Source organism: Tursiops truncatus, chromosome 11 (assembly GCF_011762595.2).
Source record: "Tursiops truncatus isolate mTurTru1 chromosome 11, mTurTru1.mat.Y, whole genome shotgun sequence".
NCBI classification, from domain to species: Eukaryota; Metazoa; Chordata; class Mammalia; order Artiodactyla; family Delphinidae; genus Tursiops; species Tursiops truncatus.
In genome coordinates, this window is record NC_047044.1 from 2,986,909 (window position 1) to 3,011,463 (window position 24,555).

General features: G+C 53.7%; 1 protein-coding gene across 5 annotated transcripts in view; it reads right to left on the reverse strand.

Moving 5' to 3' along the window:
• Positions 1–24,555, reverse strand: part of TBC1D22A (TBC1 domain family member 22A) — a 357,101-nt gene that overhangs the window by 171,618 nt on the left and 160,928 nt on the right. For all 5 annotated transcript variants that reach the window (XM_073788040.1, XM_073788039.1, XM_073788041.1 and 2 more), the window contains one exon: positions 1,874–1,983. In XM_073788040.1, coding sequence (XP_073644141.1) covers positions 1,874–1,983 — 110 coding nt within the window. The remainder of the gene's footprint in view (positions 1–1,873; positions 1,984–24,555) is intronic.

The following is a 24,555-nucleotide window of genomic DNA, read 5'->3' on the forward strand; positions in this document are numbered from 1 at the left end:
CACACACACACACACACACACACACACGCCAGAGAAGCATTATGCCTTCCACACAGCACCCTTGTCAAGAAACCATTTCATCAGACAACGAATCTCAGGTGAAAAATGAAAAGCCAGTATCCGTTTCATTGTACAGCTGATTTTATTTACAAGTAGAAGCCGGATAATCTTGTATTTAAATAGCAGAAGTTCCACCGCTCATGAGCAGAGAAAAGTGACATCTGAAATTTATAAGAAGTTTCAGATTATGATTCAACCTCCTTTCCAAGGAGGAAAAGAGTCTTAAGTTTTGGGAGAAAGACTGAAAAATATGAAAACATTAGCAGAGTAGAGAAATGATGAATTGATGCTGGGGCCAAAATCTGTCGCCAGCAGGCACATTTTTCTTTACAAGATACAAAATCAGTCAGGAGGAGTTCTGATGGGCTCTCAGATACAAGCTTTCTATTGTTCATCTCCAGAAAGGGCTTCTGCTTTCTCTTTGTCAATTCCTAAGTTATCAAGGGGAATGGGAACCCACACAGTTTGCTTCAAAAGAATCGTCCTAGCTGATTTATTCAAATTAAATCTCAGGGCCTCACTCAGCCTTCAGATGGCATCATAGAAAAACCTTGCTTGGGCCATTTCCATCCAGTCAAGCAGCTTAGCTGAGGCCTCTCCAGTGGGCAGCGTCAGGAACGCCTGCTATTACAACAGCTCAGGAAAAGCCAAAGCTGGTGGGAAACGCCTGTGACGAGCGCATCCGCAACACCAGTCCTCTCTCTTCAGGTGGAAGGGCCTTCCTTACCTGGGACAAAGGGATCCTGGCAGAACCCAAGGCCCCCGCACAGCGTCCATCCTGTGGCGGCCATCTTCGGACCGTCCTCCAGTGAGTGACCGGAACGAACCTCAGACCAAAACCCTGCCCCAGGCTCTTCCTCTCCTCTGTTGGCAAATTCACGGTCCCCCTCCAGGTCCCACTCTCCCCGCATGCGTGTCGTCGGAGCGTGGTTTATGCCTTGTGCCGCAGCGCTCACACCTCTCCCCTTCACCCCACAGTGAGCCCGGGAGCTCGGCCCTAAATCCCTTCTCCCGCCCCAGAGTGGGTGCAGCCCCGGCCACAGGCAAGCGTCTGGCAAAGCTGTGTGGGCACCAGACAAGCCTAAAATGGCCACAGCTGGCTCGAGGGCCGTCTACCTACCGCGGCCACTTCCCGCCACACGCAAGGCTCCAGCCCATCTTCCTGCTCTTGACCTGCCCACGTCCTCCTCCCCGGGCACTGTGTGTGAGTTTCCCCCTGATTTAGGGGAATGGATGATTCCATAAAACCATCCCAGGCCCCGGAAGACTCCGGCTTTCCAGGGAGAATCCCAGCCAGGGGCCCAGCTGACACCAGGTCCAGTAGAAGCCCCAGCCACGGGGGGCAGGATGCCCTCCAGCTCATGCTTCCCTCTGGGACCCGGCAGCGTCACTTGTCCTTGAGCGCTGAGATCCCTGACCCGAGGCGGGCGGGGATGGTGGGGCTGGCCGCTGACGGCCCGGTGTCACGGAGGCGGAGCCAAGGCCTTTAAGTCTGACGCCCTTTAAGAGGCGGGTTCCTCTGAACACAGTTCACGCAGACAGTGAAACGGCTCGTCAACGACGCCCCGCGCTGGGGGGCAGGACCACAGTCACCGGCGGCCGAGTGGGGTGGGGTGGGGGGTGGGGGCGGGGGGGGTGGAATACCCGCGGGGATCGGACTCTGCAGGGGGGGCCTGGTCCCTCCGAGCCCTGCGCTGTGCCCTCCAACCGGCTCCAGAGGCACGTGTGCGCCCGCAGACACACAGTCACCCTGAGGAGTATGAACTCCGCCAGAGGGACGCCACTGGGGGGGTCGCTGCCTCCGGGGGCTCACCTGGATGCCGTCCAGCAGCCGGCTCATGCACCAGTACGTGTCGGCCTCCACGTTGCGCAGCGCGTCCGCAGGCACGCAGGAGACGTCAGCGGTGTCCACGTCCTCCTCATCTGTGCCGCGGGGCAGGGGAAAGACAGGGAGCCGTCAGCCCATGGGGTGAACGAGGATGTGCGCTCGGCCGGCAGGACCCGCCTCCCCACGCCCGCCCGTTCTCCTCGCTCTAGCTAGATGACTTGGCATCTTCCACCTCATCGCTTAATGGTTCTCAATTTTAATACCTAATGAGTTGCAGATAATTCATATTCTGAATCCTCTCCAATTAATTAACATAATTAACATATTGTAAATCATTGCTTCTCAGGCATTTCACATCCTAATAAGAGAGGACCGAAAATATCAATTTATTACTTATTCCTCACTGAGGTCTGAACGTTTTTTCCTAAGAGTTCTAAAATTCTGCTTCTCATATATTCACATATTAATTCAGTAACAACCCCTCTAAAAACCCGTTTCCAAGGTTAGAGTTCCCAAAACCACACTGCGTAAATACTTCTATGCTATGAGCAAACACCAAGAAAGCAAAAACACAGATGTGTTTGAAAGAAAGAATAGGCAATGGTGCTCTAAATAATTTCCTCCTCCAAGCATAAAAAATCTAATGAGAAAGCATAACTTAAAAGCTTTAAAATGCAAAACAGATGCCTAATTGAAATGGCTTATCAGACATTTGAAGAAATTAACTTTAGATCCTTATAAAAACTGCTATCATCCGTCATAATAACACTCATAAAATTTTTTTTAAAAATTGTGCATCCTATTCTTTTAACTTTATTTACTTTTGTTGTATTGTGCTAATGTGCATGGCAACTTTGCAAGGAAAATGTTCTTCAAGAAAAGAAACATTTCAGCCCAGAATATATTTAGAAAGTTTTAAGTGGGTAAAAATGACAATAATCATAATAATGATAACTGCTAACATTTACTGAGTGGTTATTAGATGCCAGGCACTCTTCTTCATGTTTTAAACACATTAACTCTATTACGGCCACCATTGCACCCCTTGGGAAATGGGGTACAGAGAAACAACGAGCCGGCCCGGTGGCAGCCTGGTAAGGAGTGGGGTCAGGGTGTGGACCCGCCATCCGTCCCGGAGCCCGGACTCGTAACTGCTCCCACAGAGCAGGCCAGCCCTCCGCACCTGTGCACACCTCACACCCGGGCTTCGATCGCTTCCCCAGCAGCAGCCCGACACGGCCTGACTCCCACCAGGTGCTGGGCTGGGAGAGCCGCCTGTGAACACCCTCCCACTCCGTCCTCTGTTCACAGCGGAAATCGGAAAGTAAAACAGGGAGGGTCCTTCCAGGCCAGCACTCCGTGGGGAAACCAACCAGCTGGGGCCTCCACGGGGGGCTCAGGAGCCCAGACAGGAGGCCACGGCCCTGGACACACATCCAACCGGGCACAGCCTCACGGCCGTGTAGACCACACAGCAGATCCAACTTCTAATGACCGCGTCTCCCTGGAAGCACGTCTGTCCTTCTGTGCAAAGGAAAACAGCACTCTTACCTCCCTTCCTTCATCTGCTCCCCCTCATTCGCTCAACGAGTTTTTTTGTTGGTTTGGTTCGGTTTGGAGGGTTATTTTATTGAGATATAACGCACGTACCGTAAAGCTCACCCCTTTAAAGGGTACCACTCAGTGGGCTAGTACATTCACAGGGTTGGGTAACCATCACCACGATCTAATTCCAGAACATTTTCATGGCCCCAGACGAACCCCGACCTCATTAGCAGTCACTCCCCATTCCCCCTGCCCCTCCCAGCCCCCAGTAGCCACCAGGCTGCGTCCTGCCCCCATGGATGTGCCTGCGTGGACATCTCACCTCAGTGGAATCACAGGACACGTGGCCTTTCATGTCTGGCTTCTCTCACTGAGCACGATGTTTCCAAGGGTCACCGTGTCGTAGCCTGTGACCGTGCTTCCCTCCTTTCTATGGTATAATAACTTTCCACCGTATGGATGGGCCACACTGTGTTTATCCCCCGCCCCTCGGTGGTCACTGGGTCATCCCCACGTCGAGGCAAAGTGACGAGAGGCAGCAGGCCCTCCCTGTGTCCCTAAACTCCGGACCCTTGGGCACAGAGACGAGGAGGAACAAACGCCCCCAAGAAGCTGGTGGGTTAAAGGGGAAAACAACTTAAAAATGGAAAACAGAAACACTTAGGTACCAGCCACCCGGGTGATGGGGGAAGGGTGGGTTACTCGGACCCAGGCTGTGCGCTCAGTCAAGGCCCTGGCAGGCAGACCCAGGCGGCCCTGTCCCCTTCCCTGTGACATGGGACTGGGATGAAGAGTGCACCGGGGCCAGCCCTGAGCTCCCCTCTGCCCGAGTGCGCCCGTGAACCTGCACCAGCCCAGCTGCCCCCCTCCGGGGCCGGGGCCCTCCCTCCTGCACGGGGCACCGCTCTGCCCGCCGGGCTGGCCCAGCAAGGCGCCCGGCCTCGGAACTCTGCAATCCCAGGAGGCTCCCTATGCCCACACGCCCTGAGCACACCCTGGGATGGAGGCCCACCTGATTCTGCACATGGCCTGGCTCCGGAATTTCTCGTGGCAGCCGAGGCAGGAGGTGTCATCACCGCCAGTTCACAGATGGGGTTCAATGCCCTGCGCTGTAAGGGCTGCCCTGCACCGGGTCCCACCCGTCACGACGCCCTTCCTGCTGCAAGATCAAGTTCGCAGACAGGAGTGCAAGTCACCTCGTCGGGGCGGAGACCTGCTCGCTGGGAAACTTGATTCAGCCTCCCCCCAAACTAGTGCAGAGCTGGATTTATTTTCCGTTCTCAGGGGACCGCATTGACGATAATCAGAGGGCTCCTCTGGAGGCCTTCCATCCACGTACCCTCTTTCAAGGGCCTTCAAAGCACTGAGACACTTCCTCAGCTATAAGAAAAGGCAAGCGGGGGACTAAAGCCCTCCCCAGACCTCAGGCTCCTGTCCTGGGTCACAAGCAGCGGGGCTGCCTCAGCCCGGGTCCGCGGGGTGTGGGCAGGAGCCTGGGTGAGTTTTCTTCGTCTGTTTAGCTGGCTTATTATTTTATCCCAGGAAATATCGGTGTCCTTTCTCACAACGGGCCATTTGGTACTCTTGGATGTAATGAAGGAATGGCATTTAACTCAGACAGCCCCTATGCTAATCTGTCTTGGAAAAGCCGAGAGAATCGGAATGGCCCTTATTGTCAGAATGAGATAACGACCCCCCGTATTTTTTTAGGGGAGCACAGAGAGCAGTGCAGTTAGAGCCGAGGGATGGGCCCAGGAGCGCCCCTAGCGGGGCACAGGAAACAGGGCACTGCTGGTTCCGAGTGGGCTCAGCTGGACCTAACCACGAACAAAAGAGCAGGTGCGGTACAGGCTCGGTCTGGTAGAGGCTAAGCTACTCACCCCCCAGAGAGTCCACACCACGGGGCAGGGACGAGCTCTCAGGGTCAAGACCATCTGAGCCCAAGGGTGCACACCTGCCACCAGAGCTCACTCACTGCCTGGGACAGCCCGGGGGTCAGGGTGGGGGCGACCAGGAGGGGAGGAAACCCAAACACGGAGCCGCCCCACTCTGCACAGGCCCAAGACGTCTGGGCTTCAGGCCGGCGGCCATGCAGCCCACGCCAGGTGGGACTCAGTGACAGCGGAGAGGCCGGAAGTAAGGCCGTCGGCCAAGACCAATGAGAGAGACCCACGGAAGTGAGGCTTCCCGGGCCATCCCGGGGTTCAAAGGAAGAAACGACCCAAAGGGAAAAAATGATCAATTGACAGGTACAGGAGAGCAGACAGGCCCAGGCCAGCAGCAGACGGAGGTGAGGCGTAAGTAACAACGTGGCTGTGGCTGTGACTCTGGGACCTGGGGGGTTGGGCCATTCTGACACAACCCGAGAAGATGCTCCACGCGGGAGGGGGGCGCAGCACAGGCCCCCAGGGCGGGGGCAGGGCCCACACAGCCTCCCCACTCCCCACCCTGCAGGGCTGGGAGCCAGGACCGCTGGGGACTCACCGTGGCAACATGTAAACGTTACTTAAAATAACGGAATGTAAACCAAACTGTTTCGTCAAAAAACAGACTCGATTCTCTGTCTTGCATTTATCTTCTAATCACAAACAAACAGTAACGCTGGCATGAGTAACACTGCACCCAGCCCTCCTCCCCACGTTATCCACGACACCTCCCTTCAGGGGCCAGGCCCTGTACCCCGGGGACACCACGTTGAGGAAGGTGACCCCAGAGAGCCCTCAGAGTGCCAGGGAGGACGACAAGGCTAACCCAAGGGGCGCCTGGGTGAGGCAGAAAAGGCGCTGACCGCCACAGCCCTGGGCAGTAGATCAGGAGTCCCAAGTGGACCACAACCAAATACAAAGGCACAGGACGTAAACGCAGACACTTAATCAAAAAGAATCTCACTTGTCTCCTTAGATCACAGAAAACCTTCAGGGGATGATTTAAGTAAATTCTTTGAAAACGCTGTCCTGCCATATGCTTGTTTAAAAAGCAGTTTGTGAAACAATCCCGTCTTTACCCACAACTCCATTTATATGGAAAACTCCACCGCTGCACGTCTGCGTAGACGTGCACACGGAGAACACTGCTCAGAGGGACGCCACGGAGAACCGTGGGTGCCCCGGGGTGTGACTGATGGGGTAGGAAACTATCGCTCTTTATTCTCTACGGAAGGGTACAGGGTAGAAAGAGAACATCCATTTTCACAATGCAGTTATTTTAGCAATAGGGGAAAAAATGTTGGTTAAGCCATTGGGATAGTTTAACTAAAGTCTGTCTTTTCCACAGGTAAATAACCCTAGAGAAAAAGTGCCCAACGGTGGTGGTGCTGTAAACGGTCTGAGAAGCTCACAGGGTGTTTGGGGGTCAGAGTGATTAGAGTGAGGGGACCCGCTGGCATTCAGTGGGTGGGGCCAGTGCTAGCCAGCCTCTGCCAGACTGGGCAGGTGGGCAGGTGGGTGGGTGGGTGGATGGGCAGATACAGGAAACTATTAAAAGAATGGCAGGTGCTCAGCCTGGTCTGGAGAAAACCACACAGGGATATAACTGCTGCTGTGAAATACCCCAAAACCTGCCTTAGGCAAATAGAGCAGAGACTTCCTGTCCGTGTTCCCATGTCCAGGAGATAGACAGCATCAGTGGATAGACGAACAGGCAGGCTGATGAGCTCAAAACCCTAGGACACTGCGATGACGAGGGTGCCCACCATTGACGGACGGACGGACGGACCGAGTGTTGCGCCTGAGTCTCCGCAGCGCGTCCTCTGGTGCCGGGGCGTTTCATCTGAAAACAGCCCGCTGAGGAGAACACCCACACCCGACGGACACAGGGCCTGCGGGCAGGGAGCGGGCCGGGAAGGGCGGAGCCCAGAGGCTGTGCTGGTCCCCTCGGTGTCGCCGCCGCTCTGGACGGGCCGGGCACCGGGGCCTCTGACTGCGTGTGGAGAGGAGGAAGGAGCCCTGGTCCCTAACCTCCCTGCAGGGCAACAGCTCTAGAAAAGCAGGACCTCGTGCGTAAGAAACAATCCCCTGTCCCCGCCCCCGTGGGACTACCGCACAAGGTCACCGAGCTTTCCGTCTCCTGGGGGCGGGATTCCCATGGCCTCCTCCCTAACTGGAAAGGGGAAATTGCTCAGTTTAAACAGCGCTGGGACCATCACGGGATTCCAGGACAGCGATCGCCAGCGCGGGCTGGACAGCGGCCTCATTGAGCACGAGGTGTGGGGAAGAGCGCCGGCCCTGCTGGGGAACAGCGAGGGCAGGGAGGGGACCAACGCTGTTGTTACGACTACGTCCATCACCCCCTGTGCACGAGCCCTGCGATAAACCTCTTCACATAATTAGAAGCTTAGCTGGTAATCGAAAATAGTCCCTTCTGTGTGAGCAAGCTGGACCGTTCTCCTGTCTAAGCTGCTGCATCCTCAACTTGGGAGTTGTAAATTTGAAACCCTGACACTTTGATGATGGAGACTCCAGCACTTAATTACACAGATTTGGGCTCCAATGTAGGGAAAAATCCTGCTTTGGCCAGAGTAGTGTCACAACTCAAGGCTGTAAATTCACGAAACTCCTTGGCCCGGCAAAAAGAACGGATGCTACGATCAGATTGGCTGAGCAGCAGGAATGCTCAATTCTAACGTAAATAACGTTCAACGCAAGGTCACGGACTACACCCTGTCAGAATGTCCAATTCTGTGACGTGGTTGAAGACCCGCAGCCCGCAGTCCCGGGCACACGTGGGTGGATGGGCTGTCAGCAGACAAGGGGTAACAGATCAAGGAAAAAGCAAGGACCACGCGCTCCCCCCTGGTCAGGCAAGACGGCACCACTGGGCCACACTCAACTGTCAACCTCCGGCCCTGAGAGGGACCCCAGTGACAAGGATCGACCTTCTCTCACCAACAACAGGCTCTGTTTCCGTCCCACCCCACCCCAAGCACACCCCCCATCGGGGCTTCCGGTGTCACAGACGTGCAGCCCCAAGCGGAAGGCACGCTCTCGGGAACAGGACAGAGGCGGGGCCGGGCAGCTACTGGTCTCTTCCTATAACAACACGGGTACCTGATCCCCAGGGGAAAGGGCCTCCTGGCAACACGGGAAAACGGCAGTGGTGGTGTGGGTAAGGAGCCCAAGAGTGAACGGAAATTTCTGTATCTTTAGTGACCCTTGTTTTCATAATGTCCTTTTGGCAAAAGAAAAATTTTTAATCTCGTAACATTCTTTTAGCTTGAAGGGATCTTTGATTTTTTTCATAATTCTGTGAGCAAGAGTTTTTGGTAACAGAAACGCTACTGGTGGAAATACTGATTGATTCTGTTAACTTGTATTGAGCACTTGTATGTGCAAGAAAACGTGGGGATGGTTGGCAGGTGAAGACGAAACCAAGAACCACCCGCGGAGCCTGGAGGAAGAGGGCACCGGTGCACGCGCTCGTCCACGGACACGCTCCCTCACTCATTCTGCTTATCGGCCTTATTTATTGATAACATTTGTTGACCTGATTTATCTCTAGGGAGATGCAATTCACATGGCCGTGTCTGTGAACGAAGAACCAGCCAACTGGAGAGTGAGCAGGGACAAGGGGCAGACAGCGCAGGTTCAGAAGAGCACAGAGAACCTGACCCCCGGGGAGGCGTGAGCAGGGGAGACGTGGCATCCGAACTGGGCCTCGGAAGACGCAGAACAGAGCACACAGTGACGGGAAAGAAGGTGACGTGAGGGAGGGGCCTCAGGAGGCAGAGCCAGGAAGCTGCACGGGCGTCTGCACAATTAGGCGGGACAAGAGGTGGTGAGGATCCTGATTCCGTGGCCCCCGGCGGCAGGCTCCAAAGCCAGACTTCCTCAGCGGGAAGGGGAGCCGTGGAGACACCTGTGCATCGGCGTCTGCACGCAGGGGGGTGGGGGGCGCAGGGACCTGATGGAGGGACAGCACTGTGGACAGGAAGACAAGGCCAGAGGCGGGGGAGATGCTCCCAAACAGAGCGTGTGAACCTCAGCCGCCACAGAGGCTCACATGAGATCCTGGGCCGCATCACTCATGTCCCCCCGTTGGTAAAGTCACTGCCGGAAAACAGATCAACTCCACACCATGAAATGCCAGGTGCTGGACCACCTGCTGCAGAGGACAGGCGGCAGGCCAGGACGCGGCAACGCCCCGCGGCACTTCCTCCATGGCACGTGTCACGAGCTGTGTCACTCCCTACTGCTTTACCTGTGTGCTCTGTCTCCCCACTGCAGTAAGAGCCCCTGGAGAGCAGGGCCATACCCACCCTGCCCTCCGTGTCCCCAGGCCCTCCACCCACACACACAGGAGCCCCAAGAACACCCGCCAGGGCTTCCCTGGTGGCGCAGTGGTTGAGAGTCCGCCTGCCGATGCAGGGGACAAGGGTTCGTGCCCCGGTCCGGGAAGATCCCACATGCCGCACAGCGGCTGGGCCCGTGAGCCATGGCCGCTGAGCCTGCGCGTCCGGAGCCTGTGCTCCGCAACGGGAGAGGCCACAACAGTGAGAGGCCCGCGTACCGCAAAAAAAAAAAAAACACCCGCCAAGTGAATGAACAGACTGCCACCAAAGAGCTGACAGCCTAGGAGGGAGGAGTAACTACATCAACAGCTGGACCTGGAACACAGGAAAAGTTATGCCAACGCACTCTAGGAAGAATGAAAAAAGACTTTACCCCAATGTCTCTGGTTAAGGGAAATATCCAAATTATTGCTGAATTTAAGATTATACATAAAGTCTAACTTGCCTCCACTAATGGCTACGCAAACAACAAGTCAACCAAGGAGAATTCCTTCAAACTGAAGGAGGCACTCTTCCAAACGATGTCACATACAGCCTGCCCTAACAGCCTCCTTTCTGCAGAAGCTCAGGGGGCTCTGAGAAGGCCAAGCTCCCTCTGATCTTGAGGCCCCCTTGAAAGGCTGCAGCTCATGCTGAGCTCGCCTTTGAGAATTGCAGGCACACTTTCTCAGGAAAACAGGCCCCCAGGTTCACGGGCTCCCGCCCTCTCCGCGCTCCAAGAGTCATAAGCAGGACACACATGGCCTTCCCCAGGGGCACACAGACCACTAAACCCACAGTGCTCATCTGAGATGCAGTGGGGCTTCGACCCTCTCTCATCAGGCCCACAGGACAAAAGCTTTCACATCTGTTCACTGAATTAAAGGGTTTAAGCCCTTCAGTATTCCCCAATGGGGAAAGGAGTGGGAGACTTTTGGTTAAGACCTTTCTGATGCCGTGTTTCCAATCAGAAGCAGGTTCTGCAGAGAGACCCAGCTTTCAGAAGGCGGACAGCAGTCATTCATGCAGAGAATAAGCTTCCTGGAGTCATGCTCATCTTCCAAACGCAAACCGATCATCAATCAATTCATTCAATTGAGTTACTCCCTTTATCTAATTAAGTCAAAAATAATTCCTCAAAGGATAAACGGGTCTTTAAATCAATCAGCAACACACTCCCTCACCATTACCAACACAGCCAAATGGAAAGAAAGGTTGACCAACACGAGACCCTGCTTGCTCCCAAAAGCCCTGGTGAACTGCATTCAGAAAGGGGTCGAGGAAAGCTCGGGGGTGCCGCGCTGGGACAGAAAGTCGCCCCAGAAGGTGCGCGTAGAGGCACTTCCCCCAGGGTGATGATGGAATCCCAACTCAGCATGTGTGCGCAGCTCAGAGAAAGACCCTCCCAGGGAAAAGCCCAGGACAGAAGGAAAACCTGGTCTGCGTCACCATATTCAAATGTAAAACAGTTGTAAGTGAAAAAGTGAGGAAGTAAAACAAATTGGATAAACATCTGCAACACAGTACAGGCCAAGGAGTAATATCAAGCAATCTACGAAGAGTTATTTCCCAGCAAGAAAAATATATGTCAGCCTGGTAAAAATGAGGGAAATACTTGAAAAGTTTACTTATGAAAAAGTCAGTTAAAAACATAAAGAAATGGGGATTTCCCTGGTTGTCCAGTGGGTAAGACTCCACACTCCCAATGCAGGGCGCCTGGGTTTGATCCCTGGTCAGGGAACTAGATCCCACATGCATGCCGCAACTAAAGATCCTGCATGCCACAACTAAAGACCCTGCGTGCCGCAACTAAGACCCAGCGCAGCCTAAATAAATAAATAAGTATATTTTTTTAAAAAACATAAAGAAATGATCAGTAGCACTAGTTATTAATAAATTCAACTAAATATAATGAGTTCACCTATAAAATTGGTCACATTTCAAAGTTTAAGGTAGCCAGCGCTGATCCAGGTAAAGAGAAATAGCCTCAGGAACCACAGGGCGCACACAAAACACAGAAGTTCCACTACGTGAAGGATAAACGCGTTCTGCAAAATAATCTGACAAAATAGGCCAGAGGCCATGAACATCCACAGAGCTCTGCTGTGCCCAGATGGCGAGCCAGGCACTGAGACAGGGGCCCTGGGCCCTGCCGTGCCACGGCTCGCGGTCTGGCTGGGGCGCGGGGCTCCACGGTGCAAGCCCAACTCCCCGCGAGAGTGGGTAGGCCCCCCCCCGGGCCCCCAGGTCGGGGTGAATAAGGTGCTGTGTTCCACTTTACTACTAATGACACGATGAAAGCCCAGACGTGCACTCCCAGGAAGTCACACTGGGCGCACCTTCGCTGCTGGGGTGATGGAGGCCCTTAAGCTCTGGCTCATTAGACGGGTTTGCGGCCCGACCTGATGGACGGCGCAGCCTTCACTGGCAGTTCCAACAAGGTGACTTGGCCAGGGCCATTCGCACGCTTTCATTGACATCTCCTGGTCCTCAATAAATCATTCAGACACGTCGACTCCAAAATTCCGCTCGTGTTTTCAGGCTACTGATGCCCCAACTGTGAGGCAGTTTACGGCGAGAGTGGGCACGGCATCTGCTGGCGCCCGACATCAGGGTCTCATGCGCAGACTGCAGTGGGGTCCGTGTCCACGGCCGCTGCAGCAGTTCCAATGTGTCTGCATAAAAGCCTGTCTGTGCTCACTCACCAGGCATGGCCTCGCCAGGAACCAGGCTTTCAGTCACCCTGGCAACGCCCCTGATGACCCATCAATCGAGAATTGCTACATTTCAACCCATTCTTCCCTCTGTTACCTTCAGCAAATGAACCCTGAACAGGAAGTTAAAAACTGCTTACGTTGTAACTAACCCAACCGCGTGGAATCTAATCACAGAAAGTATGAAGCTCAAAACACAACCTGGACAGACAGTCCATGGATTACAACACAAGGTCAAAGCAAAATGGGCTCCTTTCAAAATTTTTTAAAGCTACTTCTATTCAAAATAATATAATCAACTGTGTGGCTCTCCAACTTGTCAATAATAAGAAATTCATTCCCAAGAAAAGAACCCTCGGAACTCCTTTAAAACAGGGGGCCCTTCCTTTCCTACTGGTCAGGTGGCCTCCTGGCTCACGGCTGCCGCAAATGCTATAGGTCCCCGCAGTCAGGGAGGGCCACTGGGGCCGCTGGGTGCCGAGAAGGTCCGCAAAAGGCCCGACTGCAGAAATGTCCAACAAATTAACTTCTTCTTCTTATTTGAGACCAACATTTATTTTGCAAACAGCACAGCCGCTCTCCATCGCTGCCCTAAGAAGCGTCCAGACACAGAAGGTGTGCTGCAGGCGGCCCAGTGCAGGGCCTAGACCTGGGGAACGGTCTCCAGAGTCACTGAGCCACCACCACGGCCATCGCCCTGTGCACGCTGGAATCAAAGAGGAAAAGCAAACGCAGGCACAGGTCCCCAAAGGGGCCCCCAACGGCTGGTCCCTTGGGTTTCACCCTGGGAGGTTCCCACTCCCCCGAAGCACACCGGGAACTGGGGAGGCAGAGGCGAAGAACGGGGGGGGCCCTTCACTCAGCACCTGCAACCTGGCCAGAGACCGAACGGCTCTCAACGGCCACGGCCCGAGCACTCCCGGCCTGCCCGGGCCTCGGACACCGCGAGGCCGGTGTGGGCACTGAGAGGGGCGCAGAGAACCCCAGGCGGCGCCCAGGGCGCGTGCGAGATCCTGAGTGGTGGGGGGGGGTACGACGATCGGCACCGATCATTTTAACCCACAGTCACGGAAGAAGATGTGAAGAACTCAAACTTGTAAATAACAGGGGAGATCAGGCACAAGTCTACCGTGTAAAGCACTTCCAGGCCACCTGAGTTTAATTTTATTCCAGTGTCTTCTACACGTAGTTTTCGCTCAGCTTTTCTGTGGCTACGTCGCACTGTAATGTGAATGTGTGCGTGCTGACACTGGCGCTGGCAGCCGGGTCCCGCCTTACGACGCACTCTTTGGGATGCCACAGGGTGCTGGTAAACAGTCAGGGCCTGCTGCTCTGCCCGTTTCCCTAACCGCATCCCTGCTTTGGACGCCACCTGGAACATCTCACTATTCTCAGGAAAGCCCCCGCCACGAGCATCATGTTTGCATAAGGGGTCTGATCCACGTTGAGAATCATCTGCTTAATATAAACATCTCAAATGAAACTGGCAGGTGAAGGAAAGGTAAGAACATTTTCAGGGTCCCGACAAATATTAGTAAAATATTTTAAACGAGCGTTCGGAATTTATACCCCAGCCAGGGCGCCCGAGACCGTGGACCCCACCATCTCTCATCAGCGGTTCCTTCTTCCCACCTCTGCTCACTGGAAGGTACAAACAGCTCAGTACAATGAGGCAGAGTTTGCATTTTTTGATGCTCTGGTGAAGTTTGACTTTTCTCCCACAGGTGCCTTTGTGGCTGTGGATACACTGAGTTCCCAGGGGGAGCCGTGAGGCGTGGGAAGCGGGGCGGGGAGGGGGTGAGTTCTCATCCCCCGGGAGCGGGGCTCTCCTTGTTGGGATTTCAGACACCTGTGCCTCCCACTACAAGCACCCCTCGGGCAGAGCCCAGGCCTCCCAGCAGGCTCGGGATGTGTGCCCGGCCAGCCCAGTCACCCATTACCCTGAGGAAACACACAAGAAACTCAGCCACCCAAATCACAGCCATCCAGATAAGTCTGTCGAAATCCACACGCACGTGCACGCACTCCCCAAACTGTCTGGCTAGCAACCTGTGCAGGCCCACATGGGTCCCTCTGTAATCACTAGGCGATGGCACTGCGTCTGCCCCTCCCGTCTAGTACCTGGCACGTACGAGAACTGAGTGCTGCTGTGGAAGGCCCCTGACAGAGCCCTGGGTCCCCAGTGTCCAGGGATGGGGGGTTGGGGGGTAGAATGCTCGACTAAATGAAGGACTAGGTTAAAATTCTCCCAAGTCTCTATCAACCCAGCTGCCTGAAGAAATGACTGAGTCTCTCCTTTGTCATGTTTGTGCTGGGATTACAAGATGCAGAATTAGGGGTGCGGGCCCAGAACGCTGTAAGCTGTACAGAAATCAGGGAGCTGCACGAACACTGTAGCTTGTTGCAGTCTCTCTGTTGGTCTCATGGGGCTATAAGCGCTGAGGACGGGCCTAAAAATGTCCCGAGCCGCTTGAAAAGCTAAATGTACCATGAATATAAGATCACACAGATACGCATCACAATCTGAAGGCACCGGCGTCCCTACAAGTTGGCTGAGGTAGAACCCAAGCGTGAATCAACAGCAATTGCTCAACTTGAACACGGGAGCAAAATTTTAAAAACGCTTAGATGATGCTTGACGTTCATTTACCACATTTTCTGAAATGCTTAACTTGTTTTTAAACGTAGAGTATGTTAATGTATTGGTACCATGAACCTCTGTTTACTCCAAGGCAGTTAAGAGACTCAATTCAATACTAGAGCTGCCTGGAATAAAAGATGACCACCCCCAGCTGACACTGTTTACAGAGAAGATGAAGGTGGGAAGCCCGTCAGAGCAACGCCTCAAAGGCCTGATTCGTGTTAATCACTCTGTTGTCATTTTCCACGGGCTCTACTGAATTCTCTTCACGCCAGCAGTCCTGGGCGAAGGTTTCTGTTTTGTTTTTGAGGAAATCTATTCTCCTAGCTGGAGGCGGGCCATTCTTTTGTCTGCAGCTGTGGAGCGAGATACGAAGCGGGAGCCTGCCCAGACCCGCTCCCTGTAGGTTGGCTTGAGGGTCCTTGAGCCCAATATCAAAAAGATGCTAAGAAAACACAGATTTCTAAATAGGGGTCCAACCCTGCACCTGGCACACAAGGCCTGTCATGGCGCTAGCTAACGTGCCACCGCCAACAAGCGCAGGTGAGAGGAACGTGGTTAAAAGGAGGACAGCTCAGATCCTGGCCTTTCTTCGGCTCGTCACTGGCGGCCTGTCGCTTATGGGATCCTGCTTCCCCGAGTGCTCTCGGGAAATCCAGATTTCAGACTCTGTTACCATCCTCTGCGACAAGGAACCGGGGCTCTGGGACAGTAGCGGGTCTATGTTTGGGGCAGAAAAATCCAAAAGGACCTGCTGACAAAATGGAGGCCTTCAGAGGTCCCAGGGGCAGCGCCGAAAAGGCTGAGTGGAAAAGTCAGCTCAAAGGACAAGGGGCCAAGTGAGACCGAAAGGCACTCTCTGACCACGGGCCATGCGCATAAGCAGGGCCTGCGAAGCCCCGCCCACGCGGACGCTCAGAAGCACACAGCACTAAACACGCGGCCAGAGCAGTCCCGGCGCCAGGCTGCTTCCAAACGGCGGTAGGGTGGAGGCTCCCGGGGGTCTGGGTCTGCTCCGACCCAAGCAGAGTCAGGGTCAAATGAGGTCACAGGCGCCAGAACTGACTGGAGGAAGGACAGACGGAGGAGATGGGAGGCCCTTGGCACAGGGGTGAGGAGGTGAGCCTTTCCCTTCCAGGGTCCCCTGCCCGTGGGGTGGCATCAGGGGGACAGCCTGGGCACTGCCCGAAGGCCTGGGCGTCGGCTCCTACCTTCAGGACCGCGCAGGACCAGCCCCGTGGGGAGTCCCAGCTGGACCCCGGTGTTCATGGCCTCCTGCACCCGCCTTATCCCAGCCCAGCCCACCTCTGCCGCCCGCCTGTGCCCGCTGGCTCTCCACTGCTGCCAGGGCGATCGCGGACAGAGGCGGGGATGGCTGGGCCTACGGGCGCCCTAAGAGATGCCTCACCCATCCCTCCCGTAGTTTCAGGGCACTTTTGTTTCTGTTTCTTCACCGTGTGAACTGGAGAGTCCTAACCCGCCCAGGACTGTGAGGACCAACCAGGATGTCCCGCCACGCCGCAGCCTGGGGGTGGGGGACGGGACAGACGGGGACACGTTTCGTGATCAAGGCCGCCTCTGTGAGCCACATCCAAGACCCAGCTCGCTTCATACTTGATTAAAGGAAAAGCTTCACGCTTCAGTCGGGCGGAAAGAAAGTACAGAGGAGAAAACATATTCCTTCTGCACAGACTTCGTAAAAGAACGCAGACGCTCGGAGGGCTGCAGCTCTGTCTCCCGAGACGTACAAGCCATGGAAGCAGCACTGTCAGTGCGATCAAGAGTGAGGGTGCTGATTACCAGACACGCACGCTCATCCCCCAAGTTCAGTACGTCCACAGACAGAGCAAAGATGGGACCTAACTCTTGAGGAGCGGCCAAGCCCACTGCCGTCCTGGGAACCCGAGAGCGACGTGCCAGGCGACCTGGGGCAGGCCCGCTACACGTGACACCCGCGGAGCCGATCCCCTCCAGGGCCCCGCGGACAGGGGCAGGCTGGGCGTAAGGACAAACAGTTCAAAGTGCCCATAAATCACAGCTCCCCGACAGCAAGCATGCCACCCAAGGCGGGGGGTCCTCTGTGCCCGCACACGCAGAGACCCCTGCCCACAGGGAGCCCTTGTCCCACCGCAACTTGACGACAGATAACTAAGCACCCATGGGATGAACGGGATTCAGATGCAGGCTGCAGGGGGCCAGCAAAGTATTGAGAAGGGCGCGGGGGGTGACAGGGTTGGCACAGTCCCTGGGAACAGGACAACCAGCTGCCAGGCCCCAGCCACAAAGGGAACCAGAAGGACCCGATCCAGGCTTCAAAGCCTCTGGTTCTATACCACCCCCAGGAGGCCGCAGCCACCCAAGGGGGGCAGGCAGTTAGGTGCACAGAAGGAACCCCGATGCCCTGGGGCTGGAAGCCGTCGCCACAACTGCGCCACCACCTCCTGGCTCCTGTCCCTGCCTGTCACCCTCCTGCAGGAGCCCAGGACCCCTGGGCTGCCCACATGCCATCCCCTGCCACTTGAGGACACTGTCCCCAACCGGAGACACAGGACCAGCCCCCTCCAAATGCAGATGTGGGGTGCCCTTTCGGGGGGTGTCTGCCACGACCAGGGGGCAGGGGATGGCCTGGGTCTCCCGCCTCCAATCCAACCTCCACAAGGGCCCCTTCTTCAAATGGACCTGCCCGGGGCATTTGTCAGGGAGCCTTTCCCAGAGCATCACTGGCCGGTGGCTGTCCTTTTCCTCAGGGAGGCCTCTGGGCAACAGCAAGGGGCATGTGGGGCCCGGCAGAGCCTTCTCCCTCTCCCGTGCAGGACGGACCCCACCGGGAGCTGACTGCTCGCCCCCGTCCCAGGATCCCTACGGAGCTCACGCCCCAGCCCGGCTGGGTCCACATTCAAGGGGCTACTCTGGCCTCCATCTGTCGGCCTCTGTTTATCTTCCAGGCCAATCCTGTTCCCGGCTCGTCAGCGACAGAGAGCACGTAAATCTACGATCACGGAGAACGGAGGGTGTTCCCCACGGGAGACTCATCTGAAAGTGAGGAGAGATGCCTCTGCCAGAGCCCCTTGGTCCCCCAGTCGCACCACTCGGCCCCTCGCCGTCCATGTGCACACACGGCCTCACCGACGTAACACCCACCTAGGCTGCAGACGGCAGCTTCCACATGCTTTCCCAACATCACCACCTTAGGGCGGGACCAGACATTGGATACACCCCAGCTCATGTCCGTCAACTAAGGGGTGGCCAGGCTGACCCCCGAGAGGGGCCTTCTTCTGTCTGCTTATTCCAGGGAAGCGTTCTTTCTAACAGCGCGTTTATTACAAAGCACGATGCTTGAAAACAACTTGGCGGATACAGAGTGCATAAAAGCAGGGCAAAGCACCCGGAAATGCACGGCGCGGCGGATACAGAGTCCATAAAAGCAGGGCAAAGCACCCGGAAATGCACGACGCGGCGGATACAGAGTGTCCTAAAAGCAGGGCAAAGCACCCGGAAACGCACGACGCGGCGGCCGCTGACATCCCGGTATATAGTTCACTGCATTACAACTTAGCCCGTAACACTCGTTCACACACACATTGTTTTAATAAACCAGAACTGAGACTAGATATGAAGCGTTATGTCTTACTACTTCTGTTTATACCCTGGTCATTCTCACATACTGAGAATGCATGAAAATCACAGCTGGCTTCCACGTCCTCTGTGGCTGGACGTCTGGGTTCACCCGGAGCCTCCACAAGGACAGGGGCCTCTAGGATGAACGCCCCAGCCCCGATCCTCGTGCCCTCCTGTCTCCTCCAGACAAGGAGGCGTCCAAGCCTTTCAATTGCTCCCAGTGCTTTCCAGAAAGCCTGGAATCTTTCACCAAAAGATTACAGGGTGTCAATCGCACCTCACCTGAAAAGCACAGAGGGTTATCTTTTTTAACCTTTGCTAATTTGATAGACAAAAATAGAACCACGAATCGGTTCAACTGGCATTTTCATTACTTGGGACGCTAGACTTTTTTTTAGTTTATATTCATTTGTGGTTCCTACTTTGCAGCATCGCCGCTTATTTCCAAGCAGAATTTTTTCAACTATATGTTTGCTTTTCACAGACTTGAGAAATGGTTCGTAAGGATAAACACTGTCACAAAAAACCCCACAGGCAAGGAGAGAAGTGCAGGTTGCTGTGAGAATGCAAACACCACCGTGGGCGGCATAGAATGCTTACGGCGCCACCAAGCAAAGCAAACATTTCTGGTCAGTTTGAAGCCACCTTTCCACACAGGGATGAAAGATAACTAAAACCATGGTACCATTCTGGGGTGGCGAGAAAGTAATTTACTTTGATTGACCTTTCTTATCCAATTCAACATCAGTGTATTTTTAATCAAATATATCAATATGTACTAATTAACCCTGCTTGGGGTGAGTGGTTAACCAACTGCTTCAATAATAAATCAAAAAATCATAATTGGTATATTAATTTTTCACAAGTAACATACCATGTAACACCAGACTGAATATTATATCACCACCAATTACGCCACAACGTACTCCACGGCCCATCCCTCACACTGTTATTAGACTCATAAAATATGCTTCTAAAATAAGAAAAAATAACTGTCAAGAACCGCATCTTATTACTCAACTATTAAACTTCCGAATCATCAATCAGTTTAATTGCTCCTGACAAGGGTTATAAGTAACACTTTGTGGTTCAATAGAACACTACAAGGATAACCCCTTCACCCCCGGAGCTGATCAGAAACTCCTCCCTGGATATTCCAATAGCATCTACTTATCCTTCACTGGGATACTGTCGGTTCCATTTCAATTGGATGTAACATTCTGAAGCATTTTGCTAATTTATGCCAAAGATGTTAAGAAATCATTGTATTAATTGCTCACTATTATTTTCAATTAGATCCCTAAGGGGCAGATGACCCGTTCCACTTAGTCCAAACCAGCAGCTGAATGAAGACATTACCGTGTCCAGTTGCCGAGAATTGCGTCCCCTCCTCCAAGCCATCGGCTCTGTGTCCTGAGCTCTGGCCCTCAGCCCGGAGCCTGGGCTGCAACAGAGGCAGAGACGAGAGACAGCCGCTACCTTCAAGGGACTTAACACTGAGGGAGGATACAGGAAAAGGCAGGGCTCGAGACTGACTCTGGGGTTTTCCACCGATGCCACGTGCCAGGCCACATGTGGCAGCGTGCCATCCACCTGCACAGCACCCTGCTCTCGTGGCGGTGACGCCATGCGTGGGGCAGTGCTCGCGAGCCTGGGGGACTCACTGGGCGCCGGGGTGGGCGTGCTGCCTATTAAATGCACCCACACAGGCCTTTAGCCTCCTCTGGAATAACTGTCACCGCTGTAATCAAGCAGGTGTGGAGAAATCTGTGTTACTGTTGGTCTCTCCTGGTGAAGTGTAGGCTTGAAAGCCGCAGGAGTGATACCCCACACAAAGGCACCGAAGAGGTGCCTGAGACACGCTGGCTGAAGACCGGATGGTCAGCTGGCCTCCCAGGGCCCGAGTGGAAAGAGAGGCACACGGCATGCTAGCATCCAAGGAGGGGAAAGTCCATCCTGCTGGAGAAGGAGGTTTAAGACGGCTTCGTGGAAGAGGGAGTCTTGGATGATAAATAAGCAAAGTTTCCAAACTGAACACATCCAGCCACCTCACTCCCCTGATGAAAATTACTCTCCCACAGCTCCCCAGGGCCCCACAATAAACCCAGGCCCACTGGCCTGGCCCCCAGGGCTCTCCACGGAGCCTCCCTGCGGCCGCTCTGGATCTGACCCCGCCAGCCACCAACATGACCCCTCATGTGGCTGCAGGGTCCCAGGGCCTCGCCCCACCGGGCCTCCCATGCCCTGCCCTCCTCCCTGATGTCCTCCTAGGCTGGCCGCCCTGCCCACCGCTCAGGGCCACAGCAAACACACCACGTCTGTCACAGTCAGGGACTGCCCTGTGACCCGCGCCCCAGCAGCATGGACCTCAGGGCTCCCTAGGGCCCAGGCTCAGGGCTCAGCGCAGAGGAGGCTCCCGCAAACGCTCACGGGCCCGGCAGCAGGCAGACGCGCATCACGTGCTCCCCCGGGGCCGCATGGTTCATAACATGTTTTCTGTTAAATGCTGTCTTTGGGTTTTTGTTGTTTTCGTGTCTCAGAAATGGGGTTTTGACCAAAGGAAGTAGGCTGACCGAGGCCTACGGGCCAGTACAACCATGGGGCGGGTTCTCAGAACGGCAGGTGTAAGCGGGTGGGCAGAAGTCAGGCTGTGGCGGCGAGCTGGGGTCATGGGGGGCTCTGCGTCTGAACAAGAGAGTGAGTGGTACGCTCAGAGCCAGCACCATTCAGGCTGCGCTCTGGGAGGATGAGCTGCAGTGACAGCCAGTCGAGGGGGAATGTGAGGCTGGGCACGGGAGTGCACGCCTTGAGCCACAATCCTTGGCCTTGAACGAGGAAAGAGATGTGGCTTCTCATCTGGGCGAAGCCTCAGTTCACTGATTTAACTGATGTGCACCGAGGCAACCCAACCAAGAGAAAGATACGCCTGCTGACCCAGCACAAGGCGCTACGCAGCTCGCGGGTCACATATCACATTACTTCATCCTGACCCAGAGCCAGCAGCAGGCAGCTACTCACCTGTCTCAGAGGTGAGAAATCAAACCCAGCGAGGCCACAGCCTGTGCACAGCTGAGCAGGATGGAGCTCGGGCCTCTCTGCCCGGCTCCAACGCCCGTGTCCATCCCTGCATGGAGATGGCATTTTAACTAGACTAGGATGATGGACTTGGTTAACTGCCAGGGAATTTTACCAAATCCTAAGAAGGGGAACAAAAATAATAACTAGAGCAGACTTTCCATAGAAACCACGCAGGACAAAAGGCAATGCAATGATGTCGTTAAAGTACTAAAAGAAAAAAGCTGTCAACCCAGGTTTCTATACTCAGTGAAAAACACTTCTTCAGACAAAGAAAAGCTGCCCTGCACGAAATGCTGAAGAAGGCTCTTCTGGCAGAAAGAATAGGATACAAGGGGGAAATACAGATCTCCACAAAGAAATGAAGATGGCAGGTAATGGTAAATGAAGGCAAACAGGAAAGGCATTTTCCCTCATTTATAATTTCTTTAAAAGATACCTGACAAGAGCACACAAGTCACAAAGATCTTGGCTTCTAATACCGTTCTCCAATCAAAGGGACTGGGCTCCTTGGAGAAATGGACACAGAGACAAAGATACACACACACACAAAGGCGCGCGCGCGCACACACACACAATAACGCGGGTATGTCACAGGGACCCAGGCACCAACTAAAACAGAGCCAATGGCCAAAGCTGAAATATTCCGAACAACAAAAGATAATGCAGACTCACTCCCTCCTGCGAGAGCACCAGAATCACAACTAACTGCTGAACAGTCATCGACAGGAAGACACTGGAACTCACCAAAAAAGATACCCCAAATCCAAAGACAGAGGAGAAGCCACAATGAGACGGTAGAAGGGGCACAATCACAATAAAAGCAAATCCCATAACTGCTGGGTGGGTGACTCACAGACTGGAGAACACTTATACCACAGAAGTCCACCCACTGGAGTGAAGGTCCTGAGCCCCATGTCAGGCTTCCCAACCTGGAGGTCTGGCAATGGGAGGAGGAATTCCTAGAGAATCAGACTTTGAAGGCTAGTGGGATTTGACTGCAGGACTTCAACAGGACTGGGGTAAACAGAGACTCCACTAGTGGAGGGCACACACACAAAGTAGTGTGCACACTGGGACCCAGGGGAAGGGGCAGTGACCCCAGAGGAGACTGAATCAGACCTACCTGCTAGTGCTGGAGGGTCTCCTGCAGAGGTGGGGGGTGGCTGTGCCTCACTGTGAGGACAAGGAAGTTCTGGCAAGTACTTCCTGGCAACAGAAGTTCTGGGAAGTACTCCTTGGCATGAGCCCTCTCAGAGTCCGCCATTAGCCCCACCAAAGAGCCCAGGTAGGCTCCAGAGTTGGGTCGCTTCAGGCCAAACAACCAACAGGGAGGGAACCCAGCCCCATCCATCAGGAGACAAGCGGATTAGAGTTTTACTGAGCTCTGCCCACCTGAGCAACACCACCTCTACCCACCACCAGTCCCTCCCATCAGGAAGCTTGCACAAGCCTCTTAGATAGTCTCATCCACCAGAGGGCAGACAGCAGAAGCAAGAAGAACTACAATCCTGCAGCCCGTGGAACAGAAACCACATTCACAGAAAGACAGACAAGATGAAAAGGCAGAGGGCTATGTACCACATGAAGGAACAAGATAAAACCCCAGGAAAACAACTAAATGAAGTGGAGATAGGCAACCTGCCAGAAAAGGAATTCAGAATAACGATAGTGAAGATGATCCAGGACCTCGGAAAAAGAATGGAGGCAAAGATCGAGAAGATGCAAGAAATGTTTAACAAAGACCTAGAAGAATTAAAGAACAAACACCTAGAAGAATTAAAGAACAAACAAACAGAGATAAACTACACAATAACTGAAATGAAAAATACCCTAGAAGGAATCAATAGCAGAATAACTGAGGCAGAAGAACGGATAAGTGACCTAGAAGATAGAATGGTGGAATTCACTGCCGTGGAACAGAATGAAGAAAAACGAATGAAAAGACATGAAGACAGCCTAAGAGACCTCTGGGACAACATTAAACACAACAACATTTGCATTATAGGGGTCCCAGAAGGAGAAGAGAGAGAGAAAGGACCTGAGAAAATATTTGAAGAGATTATAGTCAAAAACTTCCCTAACATGGAAAGGAAATAGTCATCCAAGTCCACAAAATGCAGAGAGTCCCAGGCAGGATAAACCCAAGGAGAAACATGCCGAGACACATAGTAAGCAAACTGACAAAAATTAAAGGCAAAGAAAAATTACTGAAAGCAGCAAGGGAAAAACAACAAATAACATACAAGGGAACTCCCATAAGGCTAACACTACAAGCCAGATTTCTCAGCAGAAACTCTACAAGCCAGAAGGGAATGGCATGACATATTTAAAGTGATGAAAGGGAAGAACCTACAACCAAGATTATTCTACCCAGCAAGGAACTCATTCAGATTCGATAGAGATATCAAAAGCTTTACAGACAAGCAAAAGCTAAGAGAATTCAGCACCACCAAACCAGCTCTACAACAAATGCTAAAGGAACTTCTCTAAGTGGGAAACACAAGAGAAGAAAAGGACCTTCAAAAACAAACCCATAACAATTAAGAAAATGGTAATAGGAACATACATATCAATAATTACCTTAAACGTGAATGGATTAAATGCTCCAACCAAAAGACACAGGCTCACTGAGTGGATACAAAAACAGGACCCATATATATGCTGTCTACAAGAGACCCACTTCAGACCTAGGGACACATACAGACTGAAAGTGAAGGGATGGAAAAAGATATTCCATGCAAAAGGAAATCAAAAAGAAGCTGGAGTAGCAATACTCATATCAGATAAAATAGACTTTAAAATAAAG